Raw genomic sequence first — 25957 nt, 5'->3', positions numbered from 1 at the left:
GCTTTTGACCGGCGATCGGTCAAGTACTCCGAAGGAGGACTAACCAAGGAGTCATCCCCTGGATTGGATCGCCGGATCAATGCGTCCATGCCTCGGGCACTACCGCGGCAGCCGGCGCCAACGCGGGAACCGGGCGCCTCCACCTGAGCCGGGCGCCAACGCGGGAACCGGGCGCCTCCACCTGAGCCGGGCGCCACCGCGGGAACCGAGCGCTTTCACCGGAGCCGGGCACCTCCGCCGGAGCCGGACGCCACCGCGGGAACCGGACTCCACCACCGGAGCAGGGCGCTTCCACCAATTTCTTATAAATAAACGATACAAAATAGATTAAAACTTTTTTATAAATTATGGGTAAGTATTTTAGCAAAACTGAGTATGCAATTTTGTTAAGCTTAGAAAAAACCTATTCAGAACAGCTTTCCGAATTGGATTTCATGCATTTTTGGCCGAGCTATGAGATTTTCCGCCGATTGTTGTTCCGCCATTTTTTTATAAAAATAGGTAAAAATATATATCGGCAAAAAATTCCAGAAATTCCAGTATTTTATCAAAACTGAGTATGGAATTTTGTTAAGCTTAGAAAAACCTATTCAGAACAGCTTTCCGAATTGGATTTCATGCATTTTTGGCCGAGCTATGAGATTTTCCGCCGATTGTTGTTCCGCCATTTTTTTATAAAAATAGGTAAAAATATATATCGGCAAAAAATTCCAGAAATTAGTTGGCTATGAAAATATCGATACTTGGTATTTCTCAAATATATTCTCTTGGCCACACTAAGCCTCGCCTCGGCCCTATATAAGACGGGCCACAGCAGTGGGGAAGCCATTCGGCTTTTGACCGGCGATCGGTCAAGTACTCCGAAGGAGGACTAACTAAGGAGTCATACCCTGGATTGGATCGCCGGATCAATGCGTCCATGCCTCGGGCACTCCCGCGGCAGCCGGCGCCAACGCGGGAACCGGGCGCCTCCACTGGACCCGGGCGCCTCCACTGGAGCCGGGCGCCTCCACCGGAGCCTGGTGCCTCCACCGGAGCCGGGCGCCTCCACCGGAGCCGGACGCCACCGCGGGCGCCGGACGCCACCGCGGGAACCGGGTGCCTCCACCGCAGCCGGGCGCTTCCACCAATTTCTTATAAATTAACGACACAAAATAGATTAAAACTTTTTTATAAATTATGGGTAAGTATTTTAGCAAAACTGAGTATGCAATTTTGTTAAGCTAAGAAAAACCTATTCAGAACAGCTTTCCGATACCGCTTTCCGATTCCGCCGATTGTTGTTCCGCCAGTTTTTTTATAAATATAGGTAAAAATCCGAGCGACCAAAAGTACCAGATCGTCAGAAATATATATCGGCAAAAAATTCCAGAAATTAGTTGGCTATGAAAATATCGATACTTGGTATTTCTCAAATATATTCTCTTGGCCACACTACGCCTCGCCTCGGCCCTATATAAGACGGGCCACAGCAGTGGGGAAGCCATTCGGCTTTTGACCGGCGATCGGTCAAGTACTCCGAAGGAGGACTAACCAAGGAGTCATCCCCTGGATTGGATCGCCGGATCAATGCGTCCATGCCTCGGGCACTACCGCGGCAGCCGGCGCCAACGCGGGAACCGGGCGCCTCCACCTGAGCCGGGCGCCAACGCGGGAACCGGGCGCCTCCACCTGAGCCGGGCGCCACCGCGGGAACCGAGCGCTTTCACCGGAGCCGGGCACCTCCGCCGGAGCCGGACGCCACCGCGGGAACCGGACTCCACCACCGGAGCAGGGCGCTTCCACCAATTTCTTATAAATTAACGATACAAAATAGATTAAAACTTTTTTATAAATTATGGGTAAGTATTTTAGCAAAACTGAGTATGCAATTTTGTTAAGCTTAGAAAAACCTATTCAGAACAGCTTTCCGAATTGGATTTCATGCATTTTTGGCCGAGCTATGAGATTTTCCGCCGATTGTTGTTCCGCCATTTTTTTATAAAAATAGGTAAAAATATATATCGGGAAAAAATTCCAGAAATTCCAGTATTTTATCAAAACTGAGTATGGAATTTTGTTAAGCTTAGAAAAACCTATTCAGAACAGCTTTCCGAATTGGATTTCATGCATTTTTGGCCGAGCTATGAGATTTTCCGCCGATTGTTGTTCCGCCATTTTTTTATAAAAATAGGTAAAAATATATATCGGCAAAAAATTCCAGAAATTAGTTGGCTATGAAAATATCGATACTTGGTATTTCTCAAATATATTCTCTTGGCCACACTAAGCCTCGCCTCGGCCCTATATAAGACGGGCCACAGCAGTGGGGAAGCCATTCGGCTTTTGACCGGCGATCGGTCAAGTACTCCGAAGGAGGACTAACCAAGGAGTCATTCCCTGGATTGGATCGCCGGATCAATGCGTCCATGCCTCGGGCACTACCGCGGCAGCCGGCGCCAACGCGGGAACCGGGCGCCTCCACCTGAGCCGGGCGCCAACGCGGGTACCGGGCGCCTCCACCTGAGCCGGGCACCTCCGCCGGAGCCGGACGCCACCGCGGGAACCGGACGCCACCACCGGAGCCGGGCGCTTCCACCAATTTCTTATAAATTAACGATACAAAATAGATTAAAACTTTTTTATAAATTATGGGTAAGTATTTTAGCAAAACTGCAAAACTGCTTAGAAAAACCTATTCAGAACAGCTTTCCGAATTGGATTTCATGCATTTTTGGCGGAGCTATGAGATTTTCCGCCGATTGTTGTTCCGCCATTTTTTTATAAAAATAGGTAAAAATATATATCGGCAAAAAATTCCAGAAATTAGTTGGCTATGAAAATATCGATACTTGGTATTTCTCAAATATATTCTCTTGGCCACACTAAGCCTCGCCTCGGCCCTATATAAGACGGGCCACAGCAGTGGGGAAGCCATTCGGCTTTTGACCGGCGATCGGTCAAGTACTCCGAAGGAGGACTAACTAAGGAGTCATACCCTGGATTGGATCGCCGGATCAATGCGTCCATGCCTCGGGCACTACCGCGGCAGCCGGCGCCAACGCGGGAACCGGGCGCCTCCACTGGAGCCGGGCGCCTCCACCGGAGCCGGGTGCCTCCACCGGAGCCGGGCGCCTCCACCGGAGCCGGACGCCACCGCGGGAGCCGGACGCCACCGCGGGAACCGGGTGCCTCCACCGCAGCCGGGCGCTTCCACCAATTTCTTATAAATTAACGACACAAAATAGATTAAAACTTTTTTATAAATTATGGGTAAGTATTTTAGCAAAACTGAGTATGCAATTTTGTTAAGCTAAGAAAAACCTATTCAGAACAGCTTTCCGATACCGCTTTCCGATTCCGCCGATTGTTGTTCCGCCAGTTTTTTTATAAATATAGGTAAAAATCCGAGCGACCAAAAGTACCAGATCGTCAGAAATATATGTTTGTATGAGTGTTTGTTAGTGTGAGTAGGCTTCGATGCCTGGCAAAATAGCACATAAACTAATTGCCTTGTTTGTGTCGCACCCAGCACTTGAACTAGGTGGACTGCAGTTGGAGGAGTAAAGATCTCTTTGAATTGCAGATGATTACTGACTTTATTGATTCAAACTTAACGATATTTATAGCTAACAAATGTGATTGCATTTACAAATATTAATGATAAAGAATAATGTAGGTTGCTAGTGCATGCGGAAACGAATATGCTTCTGGTTACAAATGTTGATGTGCAAGAATAATGTAGGTTGTAATGGTATATGCAGAATGAGGCTATTGCTCCATTCCACTTCATCGTCGTCAGCAGAATCTACATATGCGCTTGACCTGGTAATCTATACTTTATTTTGGCTGCATATGAGAGTGCTGTGACTGACGAATTACAGATTATGTAATGTTATGATAATGAATTATATATATATTGCAGCGACTGAACATTCTCCCGGCCGTTGAACGGGTGTTCAACTTTCAGTAATGTCGAACGAAAAACTCCGTGGGGTAGGTTCGGGTGCTGGCTGGTCACTTGTTGTCCGGGGATTGGGGCCGCATTGTGGTGTTCTCCAATTGCCTCGTCGATATCGCAGACTCAGGGTCACGATCAGTAGTATTGATATTGATAGTGCCACATAGGCGGCTACTTGATGATGGTGTACAACGCTGACTTGATTTTCGTACTTCGCATCTTTTAGTTTGGCCAGTTGTTGTTGTAGGGCATCTAATTCGCGTAATTCGGCGTCGACTGTCTTGGTCGTCGATTCTAAGCCTGGTTTCGGTGTCTCTTCTATGTTTATCTTGGTGATGTTGCCAAAACGAACATATGCTGCTTTTGTCTCGCTGCGGCTTGTGCTAAATGTACTAACACTGATTTTTGAGTTGCGTGCCGTGCAACCTGCGGCGAGTGATAGTAAGCCTGTTCCTTCCATTTGTACTGTGGAGGGAACTCCCTTGCATACAGCCTGCAGTTCGATCGGACTGTGGGTTGCAAACATCCATCTGTTTCGTTGATGTGTTGCTGACCATATTAAATCGGACTTCGATTTAGCAGTCTCACATTCCGTTTCAGTCTTGTTATTGAACAACTGAAATTCACATCGATTATCTACGCTAAACGTAGCTTGATGATTGACGCATATGTGTTCATCCTTTGGCAATTGTAGACATTGATCAAACTCGTCAGTAGTTAGTCCCATGAATTGATCTCTATGGGCATTGACAGTTATGATCCTTGTTTTGAGCTTGAATTCATGCCAACTTCCTGCCTTCCATGCAGGGATGGGGATGACGCTGAAAACTTCTTGCTGCGCTGTGGATACTAATGGCAGCGTTATTTTGAAGATAACATGGTCAGTGGTTGTTGTTCCCTCGGCATGCATGATTCGATAGAGTTGTATTACGTCATTTGAAGAGACTGGCAGCTGTTGATCCGGTGGGATGTGCTCCCTAATCTGATCAAGTTGATCCCTTAATTGTTGGGGAGAAACTAGCATGGGACTAATTGTTCGGTGGCGAATGTCGGTAAGAACGTTGGTTATCTCATTTTGCATTCGCTGCATTCCATTTGCCAGTAGAGTGAGTTGGGCTGTCAGGATCATGAATGCTTGTTGCAGATAGTTGCCTTGATATTTTCCTCGTTCTCTGGTGAGAGCATCTATTTGTCGTTCTATGTTTCGTATGCGGTCGTTGGTAGCTGAATTGCTTTTCCTTACCACATTTATAGTGGAATCCAAGATTGATGTTTGGTTCTTCAATAGCATCATTAGTACGTCCTCGTTCGATTTGACATCGTTTATGACCTTGGACATATCTTCAGCATATTTGGAATCCAGCACGCCAAATAATGAGTTCGCCACATTACCGACTATATCTAGCGGTGATCTTCGCTGCCGTGGGTGGTTAATAAGCTCATTTCCGGCTTGTAATTCGGCATGTACATGTTGAAAGTGTGCATATATAGAGTTACATGCATTGACGTTTTGTAATTCTGAACACTTGTGCTTGAGTTCAGCTATCCCGGCAGCCAATACTCTCATGTCACTCCAATATGGTTGCAAGTCGTAATATACAATGATGGTCCAGTCTGAAATTGCCATTCTAGAGGTCCCGATTCTTTCATAGAACAGTCCTGGCTGATTTGTGAAATGTGTGACCTTTGTTTGTTGTCCCAACGCTAGTGGCAGAATGAGTAACATTGCCAGCAGGGTTGGAAGGATCGAAGGTGATATCTTCCTCCTCTGTGTAGGCATTTCATCCTTTGCCGTTGTATCTTCGATGGAACTGTGCGGACGTTTAACGGCTGTTTCTTCTTTTAACAGTGGCGCGAGACGAGTTACTGACCGTTTGAAGATCCCAGATGCAGTCTTTACATCTACTACTCGGACATGGTCGTCCTTACCGGGATATGTCTTCACTATTCGTCCCATTGGCCAACTCATCACAGGCACGTTGTCTTCCTTGACTAGCACAAGTAGTCCCTCTTTCACGTTTTGTGATGCGGTTTTCCACTTGTTGCGCATTTGAAGCTCTTGTAGATACTCCATAGACCATTGGTCCCAGAACATTTGTTTTAATCTGGACACTAATTCCCATCTTTTCACCAACGTTTTCCCTGGTGAGGCTAGATTTGCATCGGGAGCGGCGGTCAACGGTTCACCAATCAAAAAATGGCCAGGAGTCAGAGCTGATGTATCTGTTGGATCAGATGACATTGGTGTCAGCGGTCGGGAATTGAGGATTGCTTCGACTTCCACGATTACGGTGTTAAGCTCCTCAAATGTTAATGACGCTGTGGCTGTGACTGATACTAGAAGCCGCTTCGCAGATTTCACCGCAGCTTCCCAAAGCCCGCCAAACGATGGTGCTCGGGGCGGTATGAACTTAAACTCCACTTGCTTTTTATTGCAATGGTTTATAATCTGTTCTTGAGCCTTGTCGGTGAATATAGCTCCCTCTAGGGCCTTCAATTGATTATTGGCACCGACAAAGTTTGTTGCGTTGTCACAGTGAATAGTCTGACATTTTCCGCGTCGACCCAAAAATCGCCGAAGAGCAGCTAAAAATGCATCTGTTGTCAAGTCACTTACTAACTCCAGATGAACTGCTTTTGTTGCAAAACAGCAGAAGACTGCAATGTATGCCTTATCAGGTCTTTTTCCACGTAGTTTGTGATGAATCCAAATCGGTCCACAGTAGTCAACACCAGAGTTAAAGAATGGCCGAGCTTGTGTTACTCGGTCAGCTGGTAGGTTGCCCATGATTTGTTGCATCAACTTGGGCCGTGCCTTTGTACATCTGACACAGCTGTGAATTATGCTTCTTGCCATTGTTTTATCATTGAGAATCCAATATTGTTGTCTGGCAATGGCTCTTAGAGCTTGAGCCCCGCAATGCATGTTCTCTTCATGCATCTCTCGCAGTAGCATTTTCACAAGTGCATCGTTGTATGGAAGCAAAATTTGATGCTTCGCGTTATATGGAAGGCTAGATTCTTCTAATCTACCTCCGACTCTGATAAGTCCGTCGTTTCCGATTACAGGACATAGGGAGACAATCGAGCTCTTTTTGTCCAATGTTTTGTGGATTCGGAGTTGTTTGTATTCAGCACTAAAATCAATTTGCTGGATAGTTCGCAGGATGATGGTCCTTGCATTGGTTAACTCACCGACACACAATGTAGTTGTGGGTGATCTGTTTTTCTTGTTACAGAACCGCATCATATATGCTACAATACGTTGTAGCTTATTGAAGGAGTTGCTGTGGTTGCACTTGTAGAGTACACTGCCAATTTCATTTTGACATGTGGGCAAGCTTATGTGATTGAGCCTGCGTTCTAGATCGCTGGGGGTGGTAGTTGGTACCTGAGCCCACTTGTCGCGAGAGCCATGTAGAAATAGAGGTCCATATAGCCATAGATTGTGTTCTGCTAACCTGCTGGCGGCAATTCCTCTTGATAGTACATCTGCTGGATTGTTAGCTGATGACACGTGACGCCACTGAGATTGGTCTGAAACAGCTTGGATTTTTGCGATTCGATTTGCCACAAACGTGTGATATGATGATGCTGATGCATTTATCCAGGACAGCACCACAGTCGAATCTGACCATAAGTATCCAGGTACCTTATCGTTTGGTATACGTAAATCCTTCCTCACCCTGTGGGTTAGCTCTGCTCCCAAGACTGCGGCGCATAGTTCCAGGCGAGGCAGCGTCTCTTTTGCTGTCGGCGCTACTCTTGACTTTGAGCACAGTAGCCGAACAGACACTTGATTGTTCTTATATGTGGCTCGGACATAGATTGCTGCTCCGTATGCCCGCTCTGATGCATCGACAAACGTGTGAATTTCCTGATTAATGGGCACCTTTCCGTCAAAGATGTGCCGTGGAATTTGCAAATTGTTCAATGCTTGTAGATCAGCACGATAATTTTTCCACTCAGTTTGCAGAAGTTGAGGAAGCTCGTCGTCCCAGCCCATCTTCAGCTCCCACAGGCTTTGCATGAATATCTTAGCCTTTACCACAACAGGAGCGAATAGTCCTAGTGGATCGAAAATTTGTGATGCCTCCGAGCTCACCACTCGTTTGGTGATGGTTGACGCTTCACTTTTTTGGGATCGCCCACATAGCTGATCCTTATTTGGTACCCAGATTAAACCCAATGTTTTCACACTGTAGTGTTGAAGGGTTTCGTCTAATTTGACGTGGCTGACTACGTCTTCCTTTGGAATTTGTGCAAGAACTTCGTCATTGTTGGAGCACCACTTTCGGAGCTTGAATCCGGCTGGTAGCAGTATTTTGTTTAGCTCTTGTTGAATCTGAACTGCTTCGGGGATGCTATTTGCTCCTGTGAGACAGTCGTCAACATAAAAATCATGCTTGAGCACGGCTGCTCCAAGCGGTAAATTCTTTTTGGTTTTCTCAGCCAAGTAATCCAAGCATTTTGTAGCTAGGAATGGAGCTGATGTTGTACCGTATGTTACGGTTTTAAGTCGATAATACTTGAGTTCGTCTGATGGATTCTTTCGCCAGACGATTAATTGATAAAATTGATTATCAGGATGTATCCATACCTGGCGATACATTTTCTCTATATCGGCTGTGAACACGTACTTGTGAGTGCGGAACCGTAGTAAAATTGCAAACAGTTCGCTCTGTACGGTGGGTCCAGCATACAAAATATCATTTAACGACTTGTTGCTGGTGGTCTTGCAGGAAGCATCGAACACTACCCGTAGTTTTGTAGTGCTGCTTTCGGGTTTTAGCACACAGTGGTGCGGAATAAAGTAGTGATCCGTAGGTATTCTTGTGGGAGGCACTTCTTTCATGTGTCCAAGGCTTTCATACTCGTCCATAAACTCTACGTAACCCTTCCAGACTTCAGGTGATGTTCTGCGCTCTAGTGCCAGAAACCTGTTAGTTGCAGTTTTCTGCGATGCCCCCAGGGTTGATGATTGCTCCGAAAAGGGCAGCTTTACTATAAACCTTCCATCTGCTGCGAATTGGAGATTTCCTAGGAAGTGTCTTTCGCAATGAGCTTCTATCGGTGATTTTGGTTTCTCTTCCGTTTCTAGGTTCTCCAAAGTCCAGAAACGTTCCAAAAGCGTGTCGATTTGGTCCTCTGTGGTTACAGGCGCGCAAATTGCTGCTTGGTTGTTTTCTGCAGATACTTTCCCGGCGACAATCCAACCAAGTTTAGTATTCTGTAGGACCGGGCCGCCTGGTTTTAACATCATCTGGTTTGGCAGCAGTAACGAATAGTAGTGCTCAGCTCCGATAAGCATGTCAATTTTTCCTGGCTTATCAAAGTTTGCATCTGCCAGAGCGATGTTTTGAGGAAGTCGTAGATTTGTTGGATCTAGCTGATGAGCCGGTTGATCGGCTATAATGTGTGGTAACACGAAAGCCTCGACTTGCTGAGTAAAGTCGTTATGCATTGATTTCATTTGCACATTTACTCTAGCTCGACTAGTCTTAGGATTGCCTCCAATACCTTCGATACGTAATGAAGTACCGTGGAGCCTTAATGATAGCTTTGAAGCCATTCGTTCAGAGATCAAGTTTATTTGTGATCCTGAATCAAGCAGAGCTCTGAAAGTGGCCACCTGACCATTGCTTGCTTTTACTGATACCTTGACTGTGGCCAGCAGATTGTAACTCTTGTTACTTGCTGCCCCTACAGAAGGTGATTGTGGTTCAGTTGCTGCACCTGATGACGTTTCAAGATGCAGCAGTGTATGGTGTTTTTTATCGCATTTAAAACACAAACGGCCTCGGCATTCTTTTGCCTTGTGGTCGCTGCTGAAGCAGTTGACACACATTCGTTGTTTTTGTACCCAATTGAGTCGTTCGGGTATTGGTTTATTACGGAAGTCATCACATTTGTATAGCCAATGATTCCGTTTGCAAAATGGGCAGCTTGGTAATTTTCCAGCGCTGGCAGAAGTGCATGTTGGCCCCTTCTGATCCCTTTTTGCTTGTTGACTTCTTTTTCCTGTTCCCAGTACGCGAATTCTCTGGTCGAGGAAGTTAAGTATTGTGTCGAGACCTTGCAGTTGTCGAGAACCATCCAACGACTGTTCGTACAAGGCTCTATTAGTAATATCCAATTTTTGCTTGATGATAGCAATCAATATTGTATCCCAGCTGGATACATCGATTCCTAGTCCCCTTAATGATGCCAGGGACTCGATAGTTGTTATATACAACTCTTTCAGTGATTTCGGATCGTCACTATTTGTGTGGTGTTGCAAGAGCCGATTAAGAATCGTGTCGGCTACGTGTCGGGGATTGTTGTATTCATCAACCAATATGCCCCATGCGCTTGCGTAATTTTCTTCTTTTAGATCGATGTGTCTTATCAATCTTTCTGCCTCTCCAGTTACGGTGGTTTTTAGATACCACATTTTCCGTACTGTCGGCATGTTGGTGTCATGGACCATGCATTTGAATAAATCAAAAAACTGCGTCCATTTGAGTAGATCCCCATCGAATTTGGGGATGCTAACTCTGGGCAAGTGTACATCTTCATTGCTCGATGCATTGGTTTTTGCCCCTAACACCTTTTGGATATCCCTTTCCAGTCGGAGAAATGACTGCATGTCGTATCCTCCCCTGACCGGGTCTTCGTGTTCTTCATGAACAGCGAAGTGGATCTCCTGAACTTGTGACCATAGTGATTTTATCAAATCACTTGTAATGGTTTTTCCAGTCTCTGAAAATTCTTTCAGAGCCCGATGGATAGAGTCTGATATGGCTCTTTGTCGGCGACATGCCGACATGAGTTTGCCCACAGGCTGCTGTATGCTTGCAGCGTCTGCGTTTCCTTGGGCATGGCTCGTAGTTTGAGCCATTGCGTCAGTTATGGCGCTTCGATACTTGTCGCATGAGTCACGACAGTCTTTGTAAAAATTTAGATATTCCGAGGTTCTATATTTCTCCAGAACATTACGGTCATTTTCCGCAAATCGATTCCACGCTTCATCGATTGCGGCCAACTTAGATTTAAAGTATGTTGGGTTTTGTTTCCTCTCCGCAGAATCTTTCTTGAAATTGCGGATCAGTTTTGAGATCTCTTGACTGATCTCTTCCTGCAAGTCTAACGCCTCTGTGGCTGCTCGCTCCTCCATGCTAGTCATGTTGAAAAGTGCTATATTTTTGACCCGTTGGGAGTGTTTTATTCGCTTTTAAGCTGGATACGCTCCGTTTCGCAACCGTTTGTGGTCTAAAAAATTAGCACTTGTTCAATTGACTTGGAGAACACACTAGACTCTGAGTTCTAGTGGAAGGATTATTTCAATGGATGCCCAGGATTGTTCCAAGAGTTGGGGAACTTGACTCGTGGGACTTGAATTTTCCTTAGGACTTGATCGTCAGGACCTGAATTGTCCTTAGGATTTGATCGTTAGGATGTGAATTGTCGTCAGGACGTGAATTGTCGTCAGGACGTGAATTGTCGGCAGGACGTCAGGACGTGAATTGTCGGCAGGACGTGAACTGTCGGGGTCACCAAATGTTTGTATGAGTGTTTGTTAGTGTGAGTAGGCTTCGATGCCTGGCAAAATAGCACATAAACTAATTGCCTTGTTTGTGTCGCACCCAGCACTTGAACTAGGTGGACTGCAGTTGGAGGAGTAAAGATCTCTTTGAATTGCAGATGATTACTGACTTTATTGATTCAAACTTAACGATATTTATAGCTAACAAATGTGATTGCATTTACAAATATTAATGATAAAGAATAATGTAGGTTGCTAGTGCATGCGGAAACGAATATGCTTCTGGTTACAAATGTTGATGTGCAAGAATAATGTAGGTTGTAATGGTATATGCAGAATGAGGCTATTGCTCCATTCCACTTCATCGTCGTCAGCAGAATCTACATATGCGCTTGACCTGGTAATCTATACTTTATTTTGGCTGCATATGAGAGTGCTGTGACTGACGAATTACAGATTATGTAATGTTATGATAATGAATTATATATATATTGCAGCGACTGAACAATATATATCGGCAAAAAATTCCAGAAATTAGTTGGCTATGAAAATATCGATACTTGGTATTTCTCAAATATATTCTCTTGGCCACACTAAGCCTCGCCTCGGCCCTATATAAGACGGGCCACAGCAGTGGGGAAGCCATTCGGCTTTTGACCGGCGATCGGTCAAGTACTCCGAAGGAGGACTAACTAAGGAGTCATACCCTGGATTGGATCGCCGGATCAATGCGTACATGCCTCGGGCACCACCGCGGCAGCCGGCGCCAGCGCGGGAACCGGGCGCCTCCACCTGAGCCGGGCGCCACCGCGGGAACCGAGCGCTTTCACCGGAGCCGGGCGCCTCCACCTGAGCCGGGCGCCACCGCGGGAACCGAGCGCTTTCACCGGAGCCGGGCGCTTCTACCGGAGCCGGGCACCTCCGCCGGAGCCGGACGCCACCGCGGGAACCGGACGCCACCACCGCAGCCGGGCGCTTCCACCAATTTCTTATAAATTAACGACACAAAATAGATTAAAACTTTTTTATAAATTATGGGTAAGTATTTTAGCAAAACTGAGTATGCAATTTTGTTAAGCTAAGAAAAACCTATTCAGAACAGCTTTCCGATACCGCTTTCCGATTCCGCCGATTGTTGTTCCGCCAGTTTTTTTATAAATATAGGTAAAAATCCGAGCGACCAAAAGTACCAGATCGTCAGAAATATATATCGGCAAAAAATTCCAGAAATTAGTTGGCTATGAAAATATCGATACTTGGTATTTCTCAAATATATTCTCTTGGCCACACTAAGCCTCGCCTCGGCCCTATATAAGACGGGCCACAGCAGTGGGGAAGCCATTCGGCTTTTGACCGGCGATCGGTCAAGTACTCCGAAGGAGGACTAACCAAGGAGTCATTCCCTGGATTGGATCGCCGGATCAATGCGTCCATGCCTCGGGCACTACCGCGGCAGCCGGCGCCAACGCGGGAACCGGGCGCCTCCACCTGAGCCGGGCGCCAACGCGGGAACCGGGTGCCTCCACCTGAGCCGGGCGCCAACGCGGGAACCGGGCGCCTCCACCTGAGCCGGGCACCTCCGCCGGAGCCGGACGCCACCGCGGGAACCGGACGCCACCACCGGAGCCGGGCGCTTCCACCAATTTCTTATAAATTAACGATACAAAATAGATTAAAACTTTTTTATAAATTATGGGTAAGTATTTTAGCAAAACTGCAAAACTGCTTAGAAAAACCTATTCAGAACAGCTTTCCGAATTGGATTTCATGCATTTTTGGCCGAGCTATGAGATTTTCCGCCGATTGTTGTTCCGCCATTTTTTTATAAAAATAGGTAAAAATATATATCGGCAAAAAATTCCAGAAATTAGTTGGCTATGAAAATATCGATACTTGGTATTTCTCAAATATATTCTCTTGGCCACACTAAGCCTCGCCTCGGCCCTATATAAGACGGGCCACAGCAGTGGGGAAGCCATTCGGCTTTTGACCGGCGATCGGTCAAGTACTCCGAAGGAGGACTAACTAAGGAGTCATCCCCTGGATTGGATCGCCGGATCAATGCGTCCATGCCTCGGGCACTACCGCGGCAGCCGGCGCCAACGCGGGAACCGGGCGCCTCCACCGGAGCCGGGTGCCTCCACCGGAGCCGGGCGCCTCCACCGGAGCCGGGCGCCTCCACCGGAGCCGGACGCCACCGCGGCAGCCGGCGCCAACGCGGGAACCGGGTGCCTCCACCGCAGCCGGGCGCTTCCACCAATTTCTTATAAATTAACGACACAAAATAGATTAAAACTTTTTTATAAATTATGGGTAAGTATTTTAGCAAAACTGAGTATGCAATTTTGTTAAGCTAAGAAAAACCTATTCAGAACAGCTTTCCGATACCGCTTTCCGATTCCGCCGATTGTTGTTCCGCCAGTTTTTTTATAAATATAGGTAAAAATCCGAGCGACCAAAAGTACCAGATCGTCAGAAATATATATCGGCAAAAAATTCCAGAAATTAGTTGGCTATGAAAATATCGATACTTGGTATTTCTCAAATATATTCTCTTGGCCACACTAAGCCTCGCCTCGGTCCTTGCAGCGTCTGCGTTTCCTTGGGCATGGCTCGTAGTTTGAGCCATTGCGTCAGTTATGGCGCTTCGATACTTGTCGCATGAGTCACGACAGTCTTTGTAAAAATTTAGATATTCCGAGGTTCTATATTTCTCCAGAACATTACGGTCATTTTCCGCAAATCGATTCCACGCTTCATCGATTGCGGCCAACTTAGATTTAAAGTATGTTGGGTTTTGTTTCCTCTCCGCAGAATCTTTCTTGAAATTGCGGATCAGTTTTGAGATCTCTTGACTGATCTCTTCCTGCAAGTCTAACGCCTCTGTGGCTGCTCGCTCCTCCATGCTAGTCATGTTGAAAAGTGCTATATTTTTGACCCGTTGGGAGTGTTTTATTCGCTTTTAAGCTGGATACGCTCCGTTTCGCAACCGTTTGTGGTCTAAAAAATTAGCACTTGTTCAATTGACTTGGAGAACACACTAGACTCTGAGTTCTAGTGGAAGGATTATTTCAATGGATGCCCAGGATTGTTCCAAGAGTTGGGGAACTTGACTCGTGGGACTTGAATTTTCCTTAGGACTTGATCGTCAGGACCTGAATTGTCCTTAGGATTTGATCGTTAGGATGTGAATTGTCGTCAGGACGTGAATTGTCGTCAGGACGTGAATTGTCGGCAGGACGTCAGGACGTGAATTGTCGGCAGGACGTGAACTGTCGGGGTCACCAAATGTTTGTATGAGTGTTTGTTAGTGTGAGTAGGCTTCGATGCCTGGCAAAATAGCACATAAAATCGGCAAAAAATTCCAGAAATTAGTTGGCTATGAAAATATCGATACTTGGTATTTCTCAAATATATTCTCTTGGCCACACTAAGCCTCGCCTCGGCCCTATATAAGACGGGCCACAGCAGTGGGGAAGCCATTCGGCTTTTGACCGGCGATCGGTCAAGTACTCCGAAGGAGGACTAACTAAGGAGTCATCCCCTGGATTGGATCGCCGGATCAATGCGTCCATGCCTCGGGCACTACCGCGGCAGCCGGCGCCAACGCGGGAACCGGGCGCCTCCACCGGAGCCGGGTGCCTCCACCGGAGCCGGGCGCCTCCACCGGAGCCGGGCGCCTCCACCGGAGCCGGACGCCACCGCGGGAGCCGGACGCCACCGCGGGAACCGGGTGCCTCCACCGCAGCCGGGCGCTTCCACCAATTTCTTATAAATTAACGACACAAAATAGATTAAAACTTTTTTATAAATTATGGGTAAGTATTTTAGCAAAACTGAGTATGCAATTTTGTTAAGCTAAGAAAAACCTATTCAGAACAGCTTTCCGATACCGCTTTCCGATTCCGCCGATTGTTGTTCCGCCAGTTTTTTTATAAATATAGGTAAAAATCCGAGCGACCAAAAGTACCAGATCGTCAGAAATATATATCGGCAAAAAATTCCAGAAATTAGTTGGCTATGAAAATATCGATACTTGGTATTTCTCAAATATATTCTCTTGGCCACACTAAGCCTCGCCTCGGTCCTATATAAGACGGGCCACAGCAGTGGGGATGCCATTCGGCTTTTGACCGGCGATCGGTCAAGTACTCCGAAGGAGGACTAACCAAGGAGTCATCCCCTGGATTGGATCGCCGGATCAATGCGTACATGCCTCGGGCACCACCGCGGCAGCCGGCGCCAACGCGGGAACCGGGCGCCTCCACCTGAGCCGGGCGCCACCGCGGGAACCGAGCGCTTTTACCGGAGCCGGGCGCCTCCACCTGAGCCGGGCGCCACCGCGGGAACCGAGCGCTATCACCGGAGCCGGGCGCTTCTACCGGAGCCGGGCACCTCCACCGGAGCCGGACGCCACCGCGGGAACCGGACGCCACCACCGCAGCCGGGCGCTTCCACCAATTTCTTATAAATTAACGACACAAAATAGATTAAAACTTTTTTATAAATTATGGGTAAGTATTTTAGCAAAACTGAGTATGCAATTTTGTTAAGCTAAGAAAAACCTATTCAGAACAGCTTTCCGATACCGCTTTCCGATTCCGCCGATTGTTGTTCCGCCAGTTTTTTTATAAATATAGGTAAAAATCCGAGCGACCAAAAGTACCAGATCGTCAGAAATATATATCGGCAAAAAATTCCAGAAATTAGTTGGCTATGAAAATATCGATACTTGGTATTTCTCAAATATATTCTCTTGGCCACACTAAGCCTCGCCTCGGTCCTATATAAGACGGGCCACAGCAGTGGGGATGCCATTCGGCTTTTGACCGGCGATCGGTCAAGTACTCCGAAGGAGGACTAACCAAGGAGTCATCCCCTGGATTGGATCGCCGGATCAATGCGTACATGCCTCGGGCACCACCGCGGCAGCCGGCGCCAACGCGGGAACCGGGCGCCTCCACCTGAGCCGGGCGCCACCGCGGGAACCGAGCGCTTTCACCGGAGCCGGGCGCCTCCACCTGAGCCGGCCGCCACCGCGGGAACCGAGCGCTTTCACCGGAGCCGGGCGCTTCTACCGGAGCCGGGCACCTCCGCCGGAGCCGGACGCCACCGCGGGAACCGGACGCCACCACCGCAGCCGGGCGCTTCCACAAATTTCTTATAAATTAACGACACAAAATAGATTAAAACTTTTTTATAAATTATGGGTAAGTATTTTAGCAAAACTGAGTATGCAATTTTGTTAAGCTAAGAAAAACCTATTCAGAACAGCTTTCCGATACCGCTTTCCGATTCCGCCGATTGTTGTTCCGCCAGTTTTTTTATAAATATAGGTAAAAATCCGAGCGACCAAAAGTACCAGATCGTCAGAAATATATATCGGAAAAAAATTCCAGAAATTAGTTGGCTATGAAAATATCGATACTTGGTATTTCTCAAATATATTCTCTTGGCCACACTAAGCCTCGCCTCGGTCCTATATAAGACGGGCCACAGCAGTGGGGATGCCATTCGGCTTTTGACCGGCGATCGGTCAAGTACTCCGAAGGAGGACTAACCAAGGAGTCATCCCCTGGATTGGATCGCCGGATCAATGCGTACATGCCTCGGGCATCACCGCGGCAGCCGGCGCCAACGCGGGAACCGGGCGCCTCCACCTGAGCCGGGCGCCACCGCGGGAACCGAGCGCTTTCACCGGAGCCGGGCGCCTCCACCTGAGCCGGGCGCCACCGCGGGAACCGAGCGCTTTCACCGGAGCCGGGCGCTTCTACCGGAGCCGGAGCCGGACGCCACCGCGGGAACCGGACGCCACCACCGCAGCCGGGCGCTTCCACCAATTTCTTATAAATTAACGACACAAAATAGATTAAAACTTTTTTATAAATTATGGGTAAGTATTTTAGCAAAACTGAGTATGCAATTTTGTTAAGCTAAGAAAAACCTATTCAGAACAGCTTTCCGATACCGCTTTCCGATTCCGCCGATTGTTGTTCCGCCAGTTTTTTTATAAATATAGGTAAAAATCCGAGCGACCAAAAGTACCAGATCGTCAGAAATATATATCGGCAAAAAATTCCAGAAATTAGTTGGCTATGAAAATATCGATACTTGGTATTTCTCAAATATATTCTCTTGGCCACACTAAGCCTCGCCTCGGCCCTATATAAGACGGGCCACAGCAGTGGGGAAGCCATTCGGCTTTTTACCGGCGATCGGTCAAGTACTCCGAAGGAGGACTAACCAAGGAGTCATCCCCTGGATTGGATCGCCGGATCAATGCGTCCATGCCTCGGGCACTACCGCGGCAGCCGGCGCCAACGCGGGAACCGGGCGCCTCCACCTGAGCCGGGCGCCAACGCGGGAACCGGGCGCCTCCACCTGAGCCGGGCGCCACCGCGGGAACCGAGCGCTTTCACCGGAGCCGGGCACCTCCGCCGGAGCCGGACGCCACCGCGGGAACCGGACGCCACCACCGGAGCCGGGCGCTTCCACCAATTTCTTATAAATTAACGATAAAAAATAGATTAAAACTTTTTTATAAATTATGGGTAAGTATTTTAGCAAAACTGAGTATGCAATTTTGTTAAGCTTAGAAAAACCTATTCAGAACAGCTTTCCGAATTGGATTTCATGCATTTTTGGCCGAGCTATGAGATTTTCCGCCGATTGTTGTTCCGCCATTTTTTTTATAAAAATAGGTTAAAATATATATCGGCAAAAAACTCCAGAAATTAGTTGGCTTTGAAAATATCGATACTTGGTATTTCTCAAATATATTCTCTTGGCCACACTAAGCCTCGCCTCGGCCCTATATAAGACGGGCCACAGCAGTGGGGAAGCCATTCGGCTTTTGACCGGCGATCGGTCAAGTACTCCGAAGGAGGACTAACTAAGGAGTCATCCCCTGGATTGGATCGCCGGATCAATGCGTCCATGCCTCGGGCACTACCGCGGCAGCCGGCGCCAACGCGGGAACCGGGCGCCTCCACTGGAGCCGGGCGTCTCCACCGGAGCCGGGCGTCTCCACCGGAGCCGGGTGCCTCCACCGGAGCCGGGCGCCTCCACCGGAGCCGGACGCCACCGCGGGAGCCGGACGCCACCGCGGGAACCGGGTGCCTCCACCGCAGCCGGGCGCTTCCACCAATTTCTTATAAATTAACGACACAAAATAGATTAAAACTTTTTTATAAATTATGGGTAAGTATTTTAGCAAAACTGAGTATGCAATTTTGTTAAGCTAAGAAAAACCTATTCAGAACAGCTTTCCGATACCGCTTTCCGATTCCGCCGATTGTTGTTCCGCCAGTTTTTTTATAAATATAGGTAAAAATCCGAGCGACCAAAAGTACCAGATCGTCAGAAATATATATCGGCAAAAAATTCCAGAAATTAGTTGGCTATGAAAATATCGATACTTGGTATTTCTCAAATATATTCTCTTGGCCACACTAAGCCTCGCCTCGGTCCTATATAAGACGGGCCACAGCAGTGGGGATGCCATTCGGCTTTTGACCGGCGATCGGTCAAGTACTCCGAAGGAGGACTAACCAAGGAGTCATCCCCTGGATTGGATCGCCGGATCAATGCGTCCATGCCTCGGGCACCACCGCGGCAGCCGGCGCCAACGCGGGAACCGGGCGCCTCCACCTGAGCCGGGCGCCACCGCGGGAACCGAGCGCTTTCACCGGAGCCGGGCGCCTCCACCTGAGCCGGGCGCCACCGCGGGAACCGAGCGCTTTCACCGGAGCCGGGCGCTTCTACCGGAGCCGGGCACCTCCGCCGGAGCCGGACGCCACCGCGGGAACCGGACGCCACCAACGGAGCCGGGCGCTTGCACCAATTTCTTATAAATTAACGATAAAAAATAGATTAAAACTTTTTTATAAATTATGGGTAAGTATTTTAGCAAAACTGAGTATGCAATTTTGTTAAGCTTAGAAAAACCTATTCAGAACAGCTTTCCGAATTGGATTTCATGCATTTTTGGCCGAGCTATGAGATTTTCCGCCGATTGTTGTTCCGCCATTTTTTTATAAAAATAGGTAAAAATATATATCGGCAAAAATAGGTAAAAATATATATCGGCAAAAAATTCCAGAAATTAGTTGGCTATGAAAATATCGATACTTGGTATTTCTCAAATATATTCTCTTGGCCACACTAAGCCTCGCCTCGGCCCTATATAAGACGGGCCACAGCAGTGGGGAAGCCATTCGGCTTTTGACCGGCGATCGGTCAAGTACTCCGAAGGAGGACTAACTAAGGAGTCATCCCCTGGATTGGATCGCCGGATCAATGCGTCCATGCCTCGGGCACTACCGCGGCAGCCGGCGCCAACGCGGGAACCGGGCGCCTCCACTGGAGCCGGGCGCCTCCACCGGAGCCGGGTGCCTCCACCGGAGCCGGGCGCCTCCACCGGAGCCGGACGCCACCGCGGGAGCCGGACGCCACCGCGGGAACCGGGTGCCTCCACCGCAGCCGGGCGCTTCCACCAATTTCTTATAAATTAACGACACAAAATAGATTAAAACTTTTTTATAAATTATGGGTAAGTATTTTAGCAAAACTGAGTATGCAATTTTGTTAAGCTAAGAAAAACCTATTCAGAACAGCTTTCCGATACCGCTTTCCGATTCCGCCGATTGTTGTTCCGCCAGTTTTTTTATAAATATAGGTAAAAATCCGAGCGACCAAAAGTACCAGATCGTCAGAAATATATATCGGCAAAAAATTCCAGAAATTAGTTGGCTATGAAAATATCGATACTTGGTATTTCTCAAATATATTCTCTTGGCCACACTAAGCCTCGCCTCGGTCCTATATAAGACGGGCCACAGCAGTGGGGATGCCATTCGGCTTTTGACCGGCGATCGGTCAAGTACTCCGAAGGAGGACTAACCAAGGAGTCATCCCCTGGATTGGATCGCCGGATCAATGCGTCCATGCCTCGGGCACCACCGCGGCAGCCGGCGCCAACGCGGGAACCGGGCGCCTCCACCTGAGCCGGGCGCCACCGCGGGAACCGAGCGCTTTCACCGGAGCCGGGCGCTTCTACCGGAGCCGGGCACCTCCGCCGGAGCCGGACGCCACCGCGGGAACCGGACGCCACCAACGGAGCCGGGCGCTTCCACCAATTTCTTATAAATTAACGATAAAAAATAGATTAAAACTTTTGTATAAATTATGGGTAAGTATTTTAGCAAAACTGAGTATGCAATTTTGTTAAGCTTAGAAAAACCTATTCAGAACAGCTTTCCGAATTGGATTTCATGCATTTTTGGCTATGAGATTTTCCGCCGATTGTTGTTCCGCCATTTTTTTATAAAAATAGGTAAAAATATATATCGGCAAAAATAGGTAAAAATATATATCGGCAAAAAATTCCAGAAATTAGTTGGCTATGAAAATATCGATACTTGGTATTTCTCAAATATATTCTCTTGGCCACACTAAGCCTCGCCTCGGCCCTATATAAGACGGGCCACAGCAGTGGGGAAGCCATTCGGCTTTTGACCGGCGATCGGTCAAGTACTCCGAGGGAGGAGTCACCAAGGAGTCATCCCCTGGATTGGATCGCCGGATCAATGCGTCCATGCCTCGGGCACCACCGCGGGAGCTGGGCGCCTGCACCGGAGCCGGGTGCCTCCACCGGAGCCGGGTGCCTCCACCGGAGCCGGGGGCCTCCGCCGGAGCCGGGCGCCTCCACCGGAGCCGGGCGCCACCGCGGGAACCGAGCGCTTTCACCGGAGCCGGGCGCTTCTACCGGAGCCGGGCACCTCCGCCGGGGCCGGACGCCACCGCGGGAACCGGACGCCACCACCGGAGCCGGGCGCTTCCACCAATTTCTTATAAATTAACGATAAAAAATAGATTAAAACTTTTTTATAAATTATGGGTAAGTATTTTAGCAAAACTGAGTATGCAATTTTGTTAAGATAAGAAAAACCTATTCAGAACAGCTTTCCGATTCCGCCGATTGTTGTTCCGCCATTTTTTTATAAATATAGGTAAAAATCCGAGCGACCAAAAGTACCAGATCGTCAGAAATATATATCGGCAAAAAATTCCAGAAATTAGTTGGCTATGAAAATATCGATACTTGGTATTTTTTCAAATATATTCTCTTGGTCACACTAAGCCTCGCCTCGGCCCTATATAAGACGGGGCACAGCAGTGGGGAAGCCATTCGGCTTTTGACCGGCGATCGGTCAAGTATTCCGAGGGAGGAGTCACCAAGGAGTCATCCCCTGGATTGGATCGCCGGATCAATGCGTCCATGCCTGGGCGCCTGCACCGGAGCCGGGCGCCTCCACCGGAACCGGGCGCCTCCACCGGAACCGGGCGCTTCCACCGGAGCCGGGCGCCGCCACCTGAGCCGGGCGCCACCGCGGGAACCGGGCGCTTCCACCAGAGCCGGGCGCTTCCACCAGAGCCGGACGCCACCGCGGGAACCGGGCGCTTCCACCAATTTCTTATAAATTAACGATAAAAAATAGATTAAAACTTGTTTATAAATTATGGGTAAGTATTTTAGCAAAACTGGGTATGCAATTTTGTTAAGCTTAGAAAAACCTATTCAGAACAGCTTTCCGAATTGGATTTCATGCATTTTTTGGCCGAGCTATGAGATTTTCCGCCGATTGTTGTTCCGCCATTTTTTTTAAAAATAGGTAAAAATCCGAGTGACCAAAAGTACCAGATCGTCAGAAATATATATCGTCAAAAAATTCCAGAAATTAGTTGGCTATGAAAATATCGATACTTGGTATTTTTTCAAATATATTCTCTTGGTCACACTAAGCCTCGCCTCGGCCCTATATAAGACGGGGCACAGCAGTGGGGAAGCCATTCGGCTTTTGACCGGCGATCGGTCAAGTATTCCGAGGGAGGAGTCACCAAGGAGTCATCCCCTGGATTGGATCGCCGGATCAATGCGTCCATGCCTCGGGCACCACCGCGGGAGCTGGGCGCCTGCACCGGAGCCGGGCGCCACCGCCGGAGCCGGACGCCACCGCGGGAACCGGGCGATTCCACCGGAGCCGGCCACCTCTAACGAAACCGGGTGCCACCGCGGGAACCGGGCGCCACCGCGTGAGCCGAGCGCTTCCACCGGAGCCGCGAACCTCCGACGAAGCCGGATGGCACCGCGGAAACCGGGCGACTGCACCGGAGCCGGGCGCCACCGCCGGCGCCGGACGCCACCGCGGGAACCGGGCGATTCCACCGGAGCCGGCCACCTCCGACGAAGCCGGATGCCACCGCAGGAACCGGGCGCTTCCACCGGAGCCGGCCACCACGAGCTATGAGATTTTCCGCCGATTGTTGTTCCGCCAACTTCTTATAAAGCGCCGGGCGCTTCCACCAGAGCCGGACGCCACCGCGGGAACCGGGCGCTTCCACCAATTTCTTATAAATTAACGATAAAAAATAGATTAAAACTTGTTTATAAATTATGGGTAAGTATTTTAGCAAAACTGGGTATGCAATTTTGTTAAGCTTAGAAAAACCTATTCAGAACAGCTTTCCGAATTGGATTTCATGCATTTTTTGGCCGAGCTATGAGATTTTCCGCCGATTGTTGTTCCGCCATTTTTTTTAAAAATAGGTAAAAATCCGAGTGACCAAAAGTACCAGATCGTCAGAAATATATATCGTCAAAAAATTCCAGAAATTAGTTGGCTATGAAAATATCGATACTTGGTATTTTTTCAAATATATTCTCTTGGTCACACTAAGCCTCGCCTCGGCCCTATATAAGACGGGGCACAGCAGTGGGGAAGCCATTCGGCTTTTGACCGGCGATCGGTCAAGTATTCCGAGGGAGGAGTCACCAAGGAGTCATCCCCTGGATTGGATCGCCGGATCAATGCGTCCATGCCTCGGGCACCACCGCGGGAGCTGGGCGCCTGCACCGGAGCCGGGCGCCACCGCCGGAGCCGGACGCCACCGCGGGAACCGGGCGATTCCACCGGAGCCGGCCACCTCTAACGAAACCGGGTGCCACCGCGGGAACCCGGCGCCACCGCGTGAGCCGAGCGCTTCCACCGGAGCCGCGACCCTCCGACGAAGCCGGAGGGCACCGCGGAAACCGGGCGACTGCACCGGAGCCGGGCGCCACCGCCGGAGCCGGACGCCACCGCGGGAACCGGGCGATTCCACCGGAGCCGGCCACCTCTAACGAAACCGGGTGCCACCGCGGGAACCGGGCGCCACCGCGTGAGCCGAGCGCTTCCACCGGAGCCGGCCACCTCGGACGAAGCCGGATGCCACCGCAGGAACCGGGCGCTTCCACCGGAGCCGGCCACCACGAGCTATGAGATTTTCCGCCGATTGTTGTTCCGCCAACTTCTTATAAAATATAGGTAAACAATAGGTTAAAATTTTTAAATAAATTATAGGTAAGTATTTTAGCAAAACTGAGTATTAAGAACAGCTTTCCGAATTGGATTTCATGCATTTTTGGCTGATTTTCCGCCGATTTTTTTCCGCCATTTTTTATAAATATAGGTAAAAAATCCGAGCGACCAAAATTATATATAAGGCCACAGCAGTGGGGAAGCCATTCGGCTGTTGACCGGCGATCGGTCAAGTACTCCGAGGGAGGAGTAACCAAGGAGTCATCCCCTGGATTGGATCGCCGGATCAATGCGTCCATGCCTCGGGCACCAACGCGGGAACCGGGCGCCTCCACCGGAGCCGGGCGCCACCGCGGGAACCGAGCGCTTCGACGAAGCCGGATGCTCCGACGAAGCCGGATGCCACCGCGGGAACCGGGCGCCTCCACCGGAGCCGGCCACCACGAGCTATGAGATTTTCCGCCGATTGTTGTTTCGCCATTTTCTTATAAATTATAGTTAAACAATGCTTAAAATTTTTAAATAAATTATAGGTGAGTATTTTAGCAAAACTGAGTATTAAAAACAGTTTTCCGTATTGGATTTCATGCATTTTTGGCTGAGCTTGTAAATTTTTAAACAAAAAGTTCACAACTCAGCTAATAATGCCCGAATCCACTTCAGAATTTGTATTTATATTAGTTCTTACACGGCTAACACATTTGCATACTCAATTATAAATTTGTAAACAAAAAGTTCACAACTCAGCTAATAATGCCCGTATCCACATCATAATTTGTATTTATATTAGTTTACACAAGGCTAATACATTTCTAATACATTTGCATACTCAATTGTAAATTTGTAAACAAAAAGTTCACAACTCAGCTAATAATGCCGATATCACCTTCAGAATTTGTATTTATATTAGATTTTACACGGCTAATACATTAGCATACTCAATTGTAAATTTGTAAACAAAATGTTCACAACTGAGATAATAATGCATTTATCCACTTCATAATTTGTATTTATATTAGTTTTTACACGGCTAATACATTTGCATACTCAATTGTAAATTTGTAAACAAAAATTTCACAACTCAGCTAATAATGCATATATCCACTTCATAATTTGTATTTATATTAGTTTTTACACTGCTAATACATTTGCATACTCAATTGTAAATTTGTAAACAAAAAGTTCACAACTCAGTTAATAATGCCGATATCACCTTCATAATTTGTATTTATATTAGATTTTACACGGCTAATACATTTGCATACTCAATTGTAAATTTGTAAACAAAAAGTTCACAACTCAGCTAATAATGCCCTATCCACTTCATAATTTGTATTTATATTAGTTTACACAAGGCTAATACATTTGCATACTCAATTGTAAATTTGTAAACAAAAAGTTCACAACTCAGCTAATAATGCCGATATAACCTTCAGAATTTGTATTTATATTAGATTTTACACGGCTAATACATTTGCATACTCAATTGTAAATTTGTAAACAAAAAGTTCACAACTCAGTTAATAATGCCGATATCACCTTCATAATTTGTATTTATATTAGTTTTTACACGGCTAATACATTTGCATACTTAATTGTGAATTTGTAAACAAAAAGTTCACAACTCAGCTAATAATGCCGATATCCACATCATAATTTGTATTTATATTAGTTTTCACAAGGCTAATACATTTGCATACTCAATTGTAAATTTGTAAACAAAAAGTTCACAACTCAGATAATAATGCATATATCCACTTCATAATTGTATTTATATTAGATTTTACACGGCTAATACATTTGCATACTCAATTGTAAATTTGTAAACAAAAAGTTCACAACTCAGCTAATAATGCCGATATAACCTTCAGAATTTGTATTTATATTAGATTTTACACGGCTAATACATTTGCATACTCAATTGTAAATTTGTAAACAAAAAGTTCATAACTCAGTTAATAATGCCGATATCCACATCATAATTTGTATTTATATTAGTTTTCACAAGGCTAATACATTTGCATACTCAATTGAAAATTTGTAAACAAAAAGTTCACAACTCAGCTAATAATACCGATATCACCTTCAGAATTTGTATTTATATTAGATTTTACACGGCTAATACATTTGCAT

General features: G+C 47.5%; 1 protein-coding gene across 1 annotated transcript in view; it reads right to left on the bottom strand.

Annotated features, from left to right (window-relative positions):
• Nucleotides 1-7970, bottom strand: part of LOC138929446 (collagen alpha-2(I) chain-like) — a gene marked incomplete at its 3' end in the record, with an annotated part of 50262 nt that extends 42292 nt beyond the window's left edge. Inside the window, exon 1 of the mRNA XM_070288881.1 lies at nt 7626-7970. Coding sequence (XP_070144982.1) covers nt 7626-7970 — 345 coding nt within the window. The remainder of the gene's footprint in view (nt 1-7625) is intronic.
• Nucleotides 7971-25957: the final 17987 nt, after the last annotated feature.

The sequence above is a fragment of the Drosophila kikkawai genome, unplaced genomic scaffold (genome assembly GCF_030179895.1).
Source record: "Drosophila kikkawai strain 14028-0561.14 unplaced genomic scaffold, DkikHiC1v2 scaffold_192, whole genome shotgun sequence".
Lineage (NCBI taxonomy): Eukaryota > Metazoa > Arthropoda > Insecta > Diptera > Drosophilidae > Drosophila > Drosophila kikkawai.
Note: the sequence above shows the minus strand (reverse complement) of the source record. Positions and strands in the feature narration are given on the sequence as shown.